Source organism: Hyaena hyaena, unplaced genomic scaffold (assembly GCF_003009895.1).
Source record: "Hyaena hyaena isolate Hyena2069 unplaced genomic scaffold, ASM300989v1 scaffold_22, whole genome shotgun sequence".
NCBI lineage: Eukaryota > Metazoa > Chordata > Mammalia > Carnivora > Hyaenidae > Hyaena > Hyaena hyaena.
The window spans coordinates 2,938,132-2,953,426 of NW_024080654.1; the positions used below are offsets into that span (position 1 = coordinate 2,938,132).

The 15,295-nt window shown below is 41.9% G+C and overlaps 1 protein-coding gene across 2 annotated transcripts in view; it reads left to right on the top strand.

Moving 5' to 3' along the window:
• TNFSF13B (TNF superfamily member 13b) overlaps positions 1-15,078 on the top strand; it is a 33,692-nt gene extending 18,614 nt beyond the window's left edge. Inside the window, exons 4-6 of one of the 2 annotated variants that reach the window (XM_039226660.1) lie at positions 11,187-11,299; positions 11,385-11,535; positions 14,371-15,078. In XM_039226660.1, coding sequence (XP_039082591.1) covers positions 11,187-11,299; positions 11,385-11,535; positions 14,371-14,483 — 377 coding nt within the window. In that variant the 3' untranslated portion in view covers positions 14,484-15,078. The remainder of the gene's footprint in view (positions 1-11,186; positions 11,300-11,384; positions 11,536-14,370) is intronic. The other variant, XM_039226661.1, reaches the window with a different exon arrangement.
• The last annotated feature ends 217 nt before the right edge of the window (positions 15,079-15,295 follow it).

The window sequence follows — 15,295 nt, forward strand, 5'->3', positions numbered from 1 at the left end:
AACAGATCATAAACATTTTCTATTAATTATTTTATTTATAAGTGTATCATATGTGCAAATAAATATCACACTTTTATGACAATCCGATGTGAAATGATTGCTTTGTATTTCACATATATTGGTTAAGATTGCTTTGTATTTCACATATATTGGTTAAGAACATACTATGTTCCAGTTACTGTGTGGGCATTGGGGCTTAGCAATGGATAAAATATGTGTGTTCCTCACTTTTATGGCATTTACCTTCTGATGGGGGGAAAACTGGAAAAATAAAAAGCAAATGAACAAGTAAAATGCAGAATGATAAAATTAAGTGCAATGCAGAAAAATAAAGCAGGCGAGGGGCTAGGGAATGTCTGGGCCGTGAACCAGAACAGGGAGTTCACAAGTGTCAGAGGGTTAAGCTGAAGGTCAGGAATGGGGAAAGCAGAAGGAGCCCAGAGAATGAATTTGGATTGGCCTTCATAATGGCTGCCAAGAGTGCTAGCTTGTATCTGTATTTTCCTTTGTGACATTAATTACCCTGAATGTAACACAGATACTAAACTATTTGAAATTCGAATAGTTTATTCGAATTTATTTATTTATTTATTTATTTATTGCTCTGCGTTTTCCAAAGTCATGTGTTTGCAACTTTTAATGGGCAGCAGACTGCTTACTAAGGATTAAAATAACATCAGAAGAAGACCTTAAGGACCAAAGATAAAAATTTTAACATATGACTTAGAAGAGGTTTGTTTCATACATTTGGCCCAAACAAAAATGCAGTAAATCACTCTCAGAGATGAAGCAGCTACTTGATCGTGAACGTGACTTGCACAGAGTAGTATCTATGATCTTGCTGGAGGGGTGGCTGCTCTCCACTAACCTAAGGGTGCTTGTGTGGGTCCCTTGCTCTTTGGACCCATGGGTCTGCTGTATGAGGCCAGCAGGCCTTGAACAGCATGTATCTGGAGTGCGCATGGGCACTTAAGCATTGCTTTCCTGCATCCTATAAGTCTTGGTATGTTGTGTTTTCATTTTCATTTGGCTCAGGATATTTTTTAATTTACCTTCTGATTTATTTTTGACCCATTAGGTGTTCAGGAATGTATTGTTTAATTTCCACATTTTTTTTAATTTTCCAATTTTTCTCCTGTTACTGATTTCTAGTTTTATACCATTTTGGTTAGAAAAGATACTGGATGTGATTTCAGCTTCTTAAATCTGTTCAAACTTGTTTTGTACCCTAACATTTTCTTTATCTTCGAGAATGTCCTTGGTGCATGTAAGAAAAGTGCATATTTTACTACTGTAGTCTGAATTAGGCTGTGTATATCTGTCTGTTAAGTCCAAGTGGTCTGTAGTGTTATTCAAGCACACTATTTCCTTAATATTTTCTTTTGGATGACCTATCCTTTATTGAATGTAGGGTACTGAATTTTCCTACTGATATTGTATTGCTGTCTATTTTTCTCTTCAAATCTGTTAATATTTGCTTGATACATTTAGGGGCTCCAGTGTTGAGTGTTATATCCTCTTGATGAATCAATCCACTTGTCATCATGTAATGACCTTGTTCATCCCTTGTGACATTTTTTGACTAGTTGACGTCAACATAAGACAATATTTTGACGATTTTTGACAAATATTTAGACAATATTTTGTCTAATATAAGAATAGCCACTTCTTGTCTCTTCTGTTTATCATTAGATGAAATAGTGTTATCCTGCCCTTCACTATGTGTGTCCTTAAAGCTGAGTGACTTTCTTGTAGGCAGCATATGGTTGGATTTTATTTTTCTTTCAAATCATTTGGCCACTCAATGCCTTTTGATTGGGAAATTTAACCCATTTACATTTAAAGTAATTATTGATAGTGAGGACTGATTATTTTCCTTTTGCTAATTGTTTTCTGGCTGTTTTGTAGTTCTTCCTTTCTCACTCTCTTGATGTCTTTCTTTGCTGCTTATTTTGTGTACTGATAGCTTTAATTCCTTTCTCTTCGTATTTTGAGTGTCTATTGCAAGTTTTTTATTAGTGTTTACCATGAGACTTACGTAAAAGAACTTCGTTACAGTAGTCTATTTTAAGCTGATAGCAACTTAACTTCGATTTCATAAAAAAAAACTACACTTTGACTTCTCCCTCCTCCATACTCTGTTATTGATGTATACCTGTTTACATCTTTCTATATTGTATATCTACTAACAAATTACTATAGTTATAATTCTTTTAATACTTTCATCTATTAACTTTTATACTAGAGTTGAAAGTGATTTATAGTTCACAAGGGCCATTTCTTCCAGGTTTATGGAGATTTGTTTTATCCCTTTATTCGTGTTGGGTTTTCTTGGTTCTTCATGTTCCTCGTAGAGTTGCTTTGCTGCCTATGCACTTGAAGAACCATCTACCTCTACTGTTCCTCATGGACTGACTTTCCCCTGGAGACACTTTCACTGCTCAGCAGTGCTTGATATTAGCCACTCTAAGGCCAGGAGCAAGGCCCCCTTGGCTTCCTCCCTTCCCTCCTGGAGGAAAAGAATCTGTTCTCTACTTTTCCTCAATCCTACAAAAAAAAAAAAAAAAAAGCTGACTATAAAAGACCATCCTGTTCTTCCCCTTTCTTTGTTTCTAACAGTATCAAGGACCAAGCTCTTTTGGTTGTGCCACACTAAGTGAGATGACGGAAACTGGCTCCCCAGAAGGCACTGTCAGATCCCATGGCGCCAGGTGCCCACTCCAATCCCACCCTCCTTGGAGGAATCCCAGGCTGAGGCAGCCTTCCTCATGCTGAGCTAGGGCTGTTTGGGGATGGGACTAATGTGAATAAACTGAAATCGCTCCTCTTACCTGTATAAACGTGACCATCTCAGTGTTCACTCTACTACTTAGCTTCTGCTTCTTAGTTGGATCCTGAATTTCTTTTCCAGGTATTTTGGCACCAATATTATTGTTAAATCATATTTGATGTGTTAAATCATTGATGATGTGTAAGGCTTCCTGCACTGCCATCTTGCTGACATAATCCCTCATTCGGAACTTTTGATGTGTCAGCCCACTGCCTTCTGCCTACATGGTTTCAGGTGTGAAATCAGCTGTTAAGATTATTGAACATCTCTTGTATTTGAGGAATTGCTTCTCTGCAGCTGCTCTCAAGATTCTCTTTTTGTCCTTTCTTTCATCAGCTTCATTATAACTCACGTTGGTAGGGATCTATTTGAGTGTATCCTTTTTAGGATTCATTCAGCTTCTTGGATGTGTGGATTCATTCTTTCTTCAAAGTTAAGAAGAGTTTGCCTGTGGGCCTGGATGGCTCAGTCAGTTAAGCATTTGACTCTTGGGTTCCACTTAGGTCATGATCTCACAATGCGTGAGATTGAGCCCCACATTGGGCTCTGTGCTGACAGCACAGAGACTGCTTGGGATTCTCTCTGTCTATCTGTCTGTCTGTCTCTCTCTCTCTCTCTCTCTCCTCTCTGCCCCTACCCTGCTTGTGCTCTCTCTTGCTCTCTCAAAATAAATAAATAAATAAATATTAGGAAAAAAATAAGAGTTTGGCCGTTATTTCTTCAAATGCTCTTTCTGCTCCTTTCTCTTTTACTCCCATAATGCAAATGTTAGTCTGATGGAGGGTCCCCTATGCTGTGTTCACTTCCTTCATTCCATTTTCCCCCCTCTTCCTCACACTGGATACTTTTAATTATTCCATTTTCAAGTTTGTGGATTCTTCTACCTGCTCAATCTGCTTTGTAACCTCTCCATTGGATTTTTTTAATGTCACCTCTTTTACTTTTTGGATCACAAGTTCTATTAGGCTCCTTTTTAAGAAAAAAATATTTTTTATCTCTTTACTGACTGTCTCTTTGTTCATATGTCATTCACCTGGTTTTCTGAGGTTCTTGATCTGTGGTTTCCTTTTGCTCTTGAGTATGTTTAAAAGCTGTAAATCTTTGTCCGGTAAGTTCGATGTCTGGGATTCCTTGGAAATTTCTGCCATGTTTGTTGTTGTTGTTTCTGTGGATGGTCCTTAATTTTTCCATTTGTTTGTGTGCTTTTGTCAGTCTGCTGTCCCTTGTTCTAGAAGGCCACAGGTAGTGTATGTCTTTAAAGCTTTTGATTGACACCAGCATGGGAAGCTGCTTCCATCTGAAAGAAACCTCCAGAAAGATCAAACCGCATAGCCACAGTGTTTTGCGAACAAAGTAAGTATCATACCCACCGGTGCCAGCAAGGTGCCGCCTAGAACTCAGGCCATCATCAGTTCATGGCCACTGCCAAGCTGGAGAATGGGGGATGGGAAGTGAGTAAGCAAAACTACAGTACTTTTAATTGGAATTTAATAGCCTTTTTTCTTTTTTTCATTAAGTACTCCCTTGGTAGCTATAAGGTTGTTGTTTTTTTAATTAGCTTTCGTACATCTAAGAATACTGATTCTATACATTTTGCCAGCTTAATTGCGATTTCAGTGAAGGGACTTATTTTTGAGCTTTCTACTTGGCCATATTCCACGACATCACTCTGACATCTATATTTACATCTTTTTTTTTTAATATTTTTATTTATTTCTAGGAGAGAGAGAGAGAGACAGCGTGAGCAGGGGAGGGTCAGAGAGAGAGGGAGATACAGACTCTGAAACAGGCTCCAGGCTCTGAGCTGGCAGTCAGCACAGAGCCCAACGCAGGGCTTGAACCCACGAACCGCGAGATCATGACCTAAGCGAAAGTCGGACGCTTAACCGACTAAGCCACCCAGGCGCCCCTATATTTACATCTTTAAGGGATATCTATTGATGATCTGGTATTTGGTAAAATTACATGATTCCTGTTTATTCTTTGTCCCCCACCATACATTTTTGGAGCACTAATGTTATATCTCTTAATGTTTATCTATATATTATTAAAATATTCACATTTTTGTTCCTTGATCTGTCAACTCTAATTTCTATCTTTGGTGCCCCAGGTGTTATAAATGAGGCAATTGATGAATTTACTATTTTTCCTCCTCTACTTCTGTCTATTTGTTAATTTTATCATTTCTACCTTGTCATGGCATAAAACTATTCCATTCTTTTCTGTCAAACCATTCTCCTTATGTGCTTTCATCTTGTTTGGTTTTACAGATAAATATATTCAATACCTGTTGCAGGTGATTGAACAGTGCTTTCCTCACTCACCTGTTAGTTTCTGGAATTTCATTCTTTTTTTCTTTTTTTCTTTTTTTTAATATTTATTTTTGAGAGAGACACAGAGACAGTGTGAGCAAGGGAGAAGCAGAGAGAGAAGGAGACACAGAATCCAAAGCAGGCTCCAGGCTCTGAGCTGTCAGCACAGAGCCCGATGTGGGGCTTGAACCTATGAACCATGAGATCATGACCTGAGCTGAAGTCGGACGCTTAACCAACTGAGCCACCCAGGCGCTCCTAAAGTGGTTTTTATACTTTAAGGACAGTTGCCTAGATATGAAATTCCCATTTCTTCATCTGAGTTGTAGGAATTTCTCCACTTTCTTTGGGTATTAGATGCACCTTAAAGAAAACTAAAGTAAGAGAAATTTTTCTTCTCCTAAGTGGCTTGACTTTCTTGCCTGAGTGTACAAAGAATTATTTATATACTTTAAAAAGTCACAACTCAGTGTTGACTATTGTGGTAATTAGAATAACAGCCCCCAAAGGCGTCTACAGCCTGAGCCCTGAAACTTCCGTGAGTGTTTTACTTTGCGTGGCAAAGGAGACTTCGCAGATGTACTGAGATAAGAAGTTTGGGGAAACTACCTTGGCCGGGCCCGGTGTGATCACAAGGGTCCTCACAGAGCACGCTGGTAGGCTCAGAGTCCAAGAAGGAGATGCGATGATGGGAGCAAACCTCGGAATGATGTGGCTGCTGCTTGGGAAGACGGAAGAAGCAACGGATGGGTTTTCCAGCTTCCAGAAAGATCACGGTCTTGCCAACACCTTGAGTTTTGCCCAGTGAGACTTCTCACGTTTCACGTTCTGTGACATGACACGTGTGTGTTGTTTTAAGCCATTGGGTTTGTGGTCATTTCTTACAGCAGCTACATGGAACCAGTGAATTTTGGAATCAACCCTTCCGGGCCCAGGATGTGGTCTCTCGGTCTGTGGTTGTTTTGCTTGACTTTTGGTCGTTGCTCATACTTTTCAGACTTCCAGTTCCGTCTGTGCGGGTAATTCTTTACCTGTCTTCCATTTTCTGTAGCTCTACATTTTCCCCCCATTCTAAACCCTTTATTTCCATCTTCCCTTGTGCAAAAACAGCTTTCCATTCTGAAACTTTTTATTTTCATCTAAATGAGGGTTTTTCCTCCTCGTCTTCTAAGTTCTTTTAACCCACACTGAAATTTCCGGGATTGTAAGATTCTAGATTTCTATGTGCATACAAGGGCTTCTTCGCCTTTAGGGAGTTGATTTTTGCCGGGTCTTTGTGAAGTTGGCCACTGCTGTTTGCTCTCCCTTCCACACCCAGCCCCAGTGTGATCTCAGTGACTGTGGTAGCCCTTTTAAGTTACTCTGGAAAACATGCCTCTGTCTGTTGCTTTCACATGACTTGACAGGAGGGAAAGAAAGGGTAGATGTAATGTCCGCCATCGAGATGATGGCGGAAGTCCCTTGTTTATTTCTGCTTTGCCACGTGATTGTTTTGTAATTATCTTGTAGAGGCAAGGATGAGATTTACTTTTAATCTCCCTGTAGAATTTGGCACTCGATGACTCCCATTTTCTAGAAACACGGGCTTCTAGAGGTTTGTTTTTCTAACCATTTTCTTAACTTTTCAGCCCCTCTTTTTACATCTCTTTGCAAATTACTCCCAAATGTATCTCCTCCATATTGGTGTCTTTCAGACCTCTGATGTAGTCCTGTTCTCTTTCCCTGTTTCTGTGGCGTTCTTAAACACTGTGTTGTCATTTAACATCCACGTGCTGATGGTTTAAATGCAGACCTTTAACCCAAACCACCGAGCTCCAAGCCTGTACACACCTCTAACCTCTCTTCCTTTACAGCTTGCTGGCACCTCAGCCTGGACTGTAGAACTTGTCCCCAGATCGCGTCCTGCAGCGTTCCTGTGTCATTTAGTGTGATGGCCGCGTCCTTGCTTCCTTAACCCAGAATGCTGGGAGTCATCCTTGACTGCACCCTCTGGCTCCTTACATTAGTCTCAAAACTCTACCAGTAATTCCCCATGAATACAGCCTGTGTTAATCCATTTCCCTCATTCCCAACTCACCATCCTGTTACAGACCGCCATCATATCCCACCTTGGCTGGTTCCTTGCCGCCAGTTTTGTACCTTTTCTTGACTGGCAGCCACATTGTGATATTTCCAAAAGACAGAGTAATCGTTCTCTCCACCACCCACAGCCCGACGGGTGCCTCCAACTCACCCCTATAAAGCTCCGCCCCCGGCCCTGCCCACTTGCCTTTGTTTTCTCCTGATTCCCCTTGCTCTACCTCAACTGTGAAATCAAGCCTATGATAACTGTGGATCTCCATGCTGAAGGGTATTTGCTTTAAAAAGAAAAAGAAAAAAGAAAAATACTATTTCTTGGATCGGTTTACTTAATCTAACTTTAAAAAAGTATTATTAATATTTTATCCCATAAAACTACTTCCAGCACCTGTATGATAATAAAATCTAAAAATCAAGAGAACTAACAAACATATCAGCTCTGACTGACAACTGCTCTCTGTAGCATCTATTTTCAGCTCTTGAAGGAGGTAAGACTGAGGGTACGAGTGTTTGCGAGGAAATGTCCGATTCATAAAATAGAATAAAAAGCAAATACTAATGAAATATGTCTGATTCTTCTATAAAATGTTGTCAGCCTAAAATTTATGTATTTGATATATGTCAGAACAGGAGAGATCTACTCTTTTAAGAGCAGACACTTTCAAGTATAGGTGTAAATTCTTTTCACATACTAATACTGGCATTCTTTTTATTGAATGTCACATGTCATTGCACACAGAAATTTTCTTAAATTTTCAGAGGCAGATAAGTCCATCAAGTATTTACAGCTGAGTGGAGGTGGGAAGTTTAGGCTTCATAAGCCACAGCACATCTGTATTTTGGCTGTGGACCAGCAAAGATAAAATAAGCAGTAATACTCTTGGAGTTTACTTCCGAATTCTCAAATACCGACAGAGTAGAGATGCATTCTGGTTTAGAAAAGCATCGTACAGAAAAGGCACTCCAAATATATTTTTCCATTCGCATTTCTCTGTAGTCCAATTTGCATGCTAAAATCTAAGCACGTTTTAAGATGTAGAAACATGTTATAATATTTATGGCTATGTTTATAATGACTTTTAACTTACTATTTGGTCTGTTTCCTTAAAGGATTTAAGATTCCTTCAGTCGCATGTATCACTGGGCACATACGCTGTGCTGGGCTGTATTCTTGGCATTTGGCCGTAGGGAATATAATGCGTGTGTGCGTGTACGTGGCTGGGTGTGCAACGGTGCGTGGTGTGTGTGTGCAGTGGGGGGAGAAATGCAGATAATACATAAAAACGAGTAAAGATGCATTGACTCTCTAATAAGAAAATTCCAGCAAGATAGGATGAAATGCCAAAAGAAAATACCGAGAGAACCTAAGAATATATACTTAATAACTATTTATTTTTCTTTCTTTTCTGACATTATAGTGGTGGAATTGGGTACAAAGCACCTCACTGATTTTATAGATATAAGTATGGTGTAAAGAAATAGGAGATCAACGCAAGATACTGGGAAAAAATGTTTAGTAAGTAAACATCTCTAACCAGAATGGAAGCAAGCAGCGTGAGAACTGTGCGTGTTACTTTAGTTCACGAGCCCGTTTCACAGTTTCAGTCACTAGCTCACAAAATGCTTTTCAAGTAAATAAACAAGTTCATAAATAGCAGAATGCTTTTAAAAGACAATCGGATGCTTGCGGGTAGTGGCCCAGTGCGCCCACCATTTTCAAGTAGCTTCTGTTAAAAGTTGAAATCGCTGATTCGGTAACTATTGGCCGCAAGTCTGCGGAGGCCAGGCCCGGGGTTAGCCCTGGGGAGGTGGCAGGGAAGCAAACACAAACAGCGTCTGAACCCAGAGAAGTCGGGATCCAAGACACGTACCGTTGCGAAGGGACGACAAGCCCTTCTCGGGTCAGAGCACCGAGCAGGGCCCCTGGCGACCCGCCTTCAGTAAGAACACCCAGCACGAGTCATTCTGCCTCGTGGTTTCAGCTCTTGGCCTTTCAAAGTGCTTTGGGTACATGATCTCATTGAAGCAAACGTGAAACTACCTTGCTGTCATCTTGTCACTGAAATGACGCGGTATCAAAACGGGACGATGAGTTGGTCTCTGTGATTGTCACTGGGGGGATCTTTTATGCAGGGACTGTCACCTTCCGGGGTGGCCCTGGTGGGTTTTATGGAAGTCATGTTTCCTCCCAGGCCCTGCGGGGTGATGAGGCCCCTGCCGGATGCTGGGGGGAGGAGCAATCCCTCCCGGGGGGGGGGGGGGGGGCCCAGGCAGGTCCTGGGGACACAGGAGAGGAGGGGCCAGGGCCCCTGCCGCTCCTCTCTGGCTCCCCCTCCCCGCGCCTGCCCTGCACCCGTGGGCCTGCGAGCCAGGAGAGCTGCCTTGGGGGACGGAGCTCGGCCCCAGCGGGTGGTTTGCTTTGTGTGAGCCCCTTGGGTCCTTTACTCCTCCACCTCTTCAGAGAATGCATGGTTCTCATTTTATGCTCTTCCTTCAAGAATCCCTTTTGGAAAAAGTTCAGACAGGACGGGCTTGCCTCGGGGGAGCTCGCTGCAGTGGGCGCACCCTCAGCAGTTGTGCTTAGGAATGAGAGAGCCTCACCAGCGACCCGTCTACCGCGCGGCCCCTTTCAGAAATCCCCAGGGAGCGCTTTCCTTAAACTCAGTCCAGGACAAGTTTTTTCCTTGAGCTTCTGGCATATTGTCCTGTGGACTCTGGATTCGATTCTTGTTTCCCTTTTTGCTACGACCGAGGCGAAGCTTGGGGACGCGTGTGGTCAAACAGGACCAATTATACGGGAGCACTTTTTATACTATTTTATTTCTATATTTTTAAATTTTTAATGTTTATTTATTTTTGAGAGGGAGAGAGACAGAGGTGAGCTGGGGAGAGGCAGAGGGAGGGGGAGACACAGAATCCGAAGCAGACTTCAGGCTCCGAGCTGTCAGCACAGAGCCCGACGCAGGGCTCGAACCCGTGAACCATGAGATCATGACCTGAGCTGAAGTCGGACGCTTAACCGACTGAGCCCCCCAGGCGCCCCTGTACTATTTTAGACCACCAGTTTCACTTTGCTATTCTCTACGTATGTTACCATTTCCCTAAACTTCTTTTCAATTACTATATGCCATTTTACTTATCCCCTCCCTCATTTCTTAATCTGGCCTTAGGGTTCACGGTTTGTCTTAATATTTACACGACAGTGAGAAACCCAGTGGCTTTACGCTGTGAATTCAGAGAGAGAGGAGTATTTATACCCTCTCAGGGGTGTCTGTCCTGAAGCCCCGTGTTCTGTCACAGAGATTGGGTCCCCACCTGCTGACCCATTTTCTGTAGCTGCTGGCTGCACCCTTCCTGGGGCTCTTACACACAGCAGCCCCGTCACCCCCCTGGGGAGCCTGAGGGGTCCCGGAGGAGAGTTCACGTGCTGAGCAGAAACCACTTCTACTTGAATATTACAGAGGCATGTGGCCAAGTTCCTTGACCGTGTCCGGGAAAGGTTATGTCTTCTGTTGCCCAGCGCGCTGGGGAGGGGCCTCCTTCCCCTGATGCCCTTCCCTAAACTCTCCCCCTGCGATCTCCCTCCACTCTGGGAGGCGAGAAAAAACTGGACCGTTTGTGTTGTGTATCATTCAGAGACATTTGGTTCTTTTTTTTTTTTTTTTTTTTTTTTTTTGGCCTCCAACTCTGCCATGCAGTCCGGGCTGGATGATGAAAATTGCTGAAATGCACAAGAATAAAAGAAAACGCAGAACATTTCTTACGAAGTGTTTGCCCTCAGGTTCCTGTATCCGATGGTTAACGTGTCAACCACAGCTGAACAAGCAGCGGAGCGCCCCGATGTGTCTTCTTCTCCTCTTTTTTTTTCCTTAAAGATGAAATTCAGCTCTTCATTTCAGGCATGGTTTAGCCACTAAACAGAGGTGAAAAGCTGCTTTTCTCACAAGTTACTCTCTCCATGGCAGGATCTTACACGTTCGTTCCGTGGCTGCTCAGCTTCAAGAGAGGAAGGGCGCTGGAAGAAAAGGAAAATAAAATTCTGGTGAAGGAAACCGGTTACTTCTTTATATATGGGCAGGTAGGTTCAGTGCCCAACCTGCACCACCGCCCAGTGCCCCCTTGTTGTGCTCACTTCTGACAGAGTTCTTTGGTTTGTTTCTCAGGTTTTATACACCGATAACACCTTTGCCATGGGACACCTAATACAGAGGAAAAAAGTCCATGTCTTTGGGGACGAACTGAGTCTGGTGACTTTGTTCCGATGTATTCAAAATATGCCTGAAACACTACCCAATAATTCCTGTTATTCAGCTGGTAAATAACAGTTCTGTTAAATAGACAGAGAGCGTCCTCAATATGCTGTGTGCTTTTTATTCTCTTGACTGATGAGCTAGGTCCTTTTAATCCAAGCAGAAAAAAACCGTGACTAAAAGTTTTGTCATGTTTATACACTGAGAGAGGGTACTACTGTCATCGCAGTGAACACTGAGAGCTCTTCTAAACTGCATTTTCCTCAGCAGGTACTGCCGTGTAGTAACAACGGCAGTGCTCATAGAACGACACACCAGCCGGTCCGACCCCAGCGTGTGAGCGTCTGAAGTGTTGTTGTTGTTGTGGTTTTTACTGTGCTGGAGAAGAACGCCCTGGCCGGTTTGAGGGTCTGGTCCAGTTGCGCAGTGGCCTTCTGTCGGCCTCATATAGGTGACGTCTGGCGGGAACGGACAGCAGACAGATGACTTGGGGACGTGAACGTGTAGGCACAAGCCTCTTGCAGCCACAGGCAGTGAAGACGTGGAGGGAAGGAGAAGGGGCGGGATTTGTTCATTTCAGGCCTTTGGGCTGTAGCTGCCACCGCAGTCTTCATTTTATTGTGGGAGTGAATTCATCAAAGTCGGTATTAGCGGGGGGGAAAACCCATATTTGCCTTAAACACATTGATGCCTCCTGGTGGTTTTGAACAAACACTGAGAACCCTGAGGAATGTCTTCAGTTCCAGACAGTGACCATGAAAGACAGCATGAAACACAGGCCCGGGGATCAGCCGCCCTGTTTGAAGCACTCAGTTGCAAAGGCACAATAACACAGATAGGAAGGAAGGAAAATGTTCATAAAAATGGAGACGATCGTCATTCTGGGTCCACAGCCTTAAATAGCCATAATGGGTTGATGAGGAAGTGTGTTAAATTGAAACTCCCTAATTTTCATAAAGAAAAGTTCCCCTGTGCCCAGCGATGACCAGGGTAAATGGCCAGGCCGCCCCGGTCTGTGCTGTTCATTTGCAGCAGTAATTGCGGCTTCTCGAGCTGCTCTTTGAGGCTTTCCGGTTGCCCACCCCTCGGTGTTCACGTTCTCGGCCACACTTCCTAGGTGCCTGCTTCTTACGAGTAATTAACTAGACCTCAGCAAAGGTAGAGCTGTGTCTCAATGCCGTTAGCATAGTGTTATCTATGAGAACCATTCTCTAGGACACTTCGGGTTTGCAATTTTAATCTGCTCTACGGCAAAGCTGTTTAAAGCCATGAAAAACCACATATTAATATAGAAGTGCACGAAGCCCTTCCGTACGTAATAACCTGGAAAATAGGTAAATGGTCCATTCGAGGAGCCAGGCATAAGGCCAAGCACCCGTTTTACACAAAGCGGGACCTTGTTACTGTTTCACGGACAAATTGTGTATATCTGTTGTAGAAGAGGCTACGACTCGATTGCCACAATCTGGAAGAACCGAAATAGCCAGTAGCTCAGGGTTAGAATTTTAAACCGAACCCGCTTGAAAATAGTTCACGCTGACGTTATTTTGAGAGTTAATATTACGTAATGCTCTGTAATCAATAGCCTTATCTTCAGTCTTTATAGCCACTGACTTATTCAACAAATAAATTCCTATTTTTTTCTTTTTACTATTTAATGTAGTCATCAAATGCTTTGCTAATCCTAGAAAGTGTACACATTACCCTTCAGAAAACCTGAAACTATGTTCTTCTGTTTGTTCTCTGTCTTAGTCTATTACAAAACACAAACACAAAAACAAACAAAAAATCAAGATCCTTAGAGATGGAATCTTTTGTCATTCTGATCACAGCTCTGTGCATGTCTAACAAGGTAGCTGGTACATCGTTAAGTGCTCAGTAAATAAATACTGGCTGTCACCGAGAAGATCTGGGTGCTTTGAGTTTGATGATAGATGTTAACATACATAGTGCATATAAGTACATTTTCCATGCTTATTCATGAAAACGCAACTACTTTTTAAGTTGTTGGTTGAAAGTATTAACAATTTTGATATTATTTTGTTTGTTACTTTCCTTGTTCCTTCTCCTCCTTCCTTTTCCTTCCTATTTCCCTTTTAACGTGGAGTCCATATTGACGTACTTACTGAGTGTAGTTCCCAAATTGTGTTTTGTATTCCTCAATCACGGGACACATCGTTGTAAATTAGGCACACACAGATTTATTGGTCAGTTTTGAGAAGCTAAGTACTTTCTTACTTTGATTATAAAGACAGATATGGTCATTTAATAAAACGTGAAATTTAGAAGGCTATAAAAAATAATCCAAATGAGTCCTAATCCTGTGGTCTGGACTGTAGAGAAAACTCTGTTAACCGATGGGCTCTGTAATAAATGGTATTTTGTTTTTTATTTTAACAATATATACATTGTATGTGCACATTTAAGTGTGTACGCGCATTATATACATACTGCTTAGTGTGTATGTCGTTTTTTCTATTTCTATTTTTGTATTTTTACTTAACATTATTATAAACAGTTTTCTTTGCCAGTATAGTGAAGCAAAACCACTTTTAACCATATAATATCCCATCAAGACGACGTGCTATGATTTACTTAACTTTTTTCTTACAACAGGACATTGGTTTCTATTTAGCATCTCCATTCTATAGGCAGTAGGTGATACATTTATATCTGTTATCATTCTTTCTGCTCATTCTCTTTGGCTTTTGTTTTTGTTTTTGTTTTCTGGCTGGTGGAATGGTGTAACTGGTTACGAAGTCTCCTGGTGTGAGTTGAGGTGTGAATGCCGATGTTAGCATTTTACCAAAATGACATAGTTTTATTTAATGTGCTCCCCCCACCCCCACCCAACGCATTGTACAACCACTTAAAGTCCCTGTAAATCACTGTTTTCCAGGCATCGCAAAGCTGGAAGAAGGAGATGAACTCCAACTGGCAATACCACGTGAAGATGCTAAAATATCACGAGACGGAGATGGCACGTTTTTCGGAGCATTGAAACTTCTGTGACCGACTTGTCCCTTATCCGTGGCTCTATTCCTCCCTTTCTCTGTACCTCTACGGAGAACACACTTAACTGGAAATACCAAAGGAAGAAAACCAGTAGTAGCTTTTCTGTGAGCTATTTGTTTTGATTTGCTGAACCTTGACCAAAACAGGAAATTTAACAGACAGCCACAGCCGAGGGGTGTCATGTGAATTACAAGAAATAGAACCCGTTTGGGGAAAGATAGAAGTAGACGTCTCCCTCTAAGGCCGTGTCGAACTACTTAGTCATCGCGGCTTGGCTTGTAGGAAGCACAGGTTGGAAAGGGGCAATAATCATTTCTTCAGGAACGACATCCCATTGTACTCCACGGACAAAGTGCCCGTGTCTGTACGATATTAATTGAGACATTTTGGGGCATCTCAGGATTCATCCCCGCTCTTTATGTCAATTCTGCCCCCACCTCCTCTTCCAGTTAACATTATAGGAAGTGAGAAAAAAAAAAAAAACAACTTAGAGAAATCTTGCATTTGACACATAAAAAAAGTACTTAAATAAACCTTCCATTTAAATGTATTAAACAGTTGGACTTAAAATAAAATACAAGTGCTATTTAGAGTTTTTTTGGTTTATTTCAAACTTGCAGTTTTTAATCTATAATATTCCGTATTACCTGATGGAACACCAGATATTTTTCACAGGAGGGAAATAATTCTCTCATGTGTCTACACTCACCGCATATTTTTTCTAGCTTATCCAGTCACTTCAGAAACTTTCACTGCAGGGTAATTCCAATCCCTATGCATATAAGCATTCAGTGAAAAAAAATACCTAT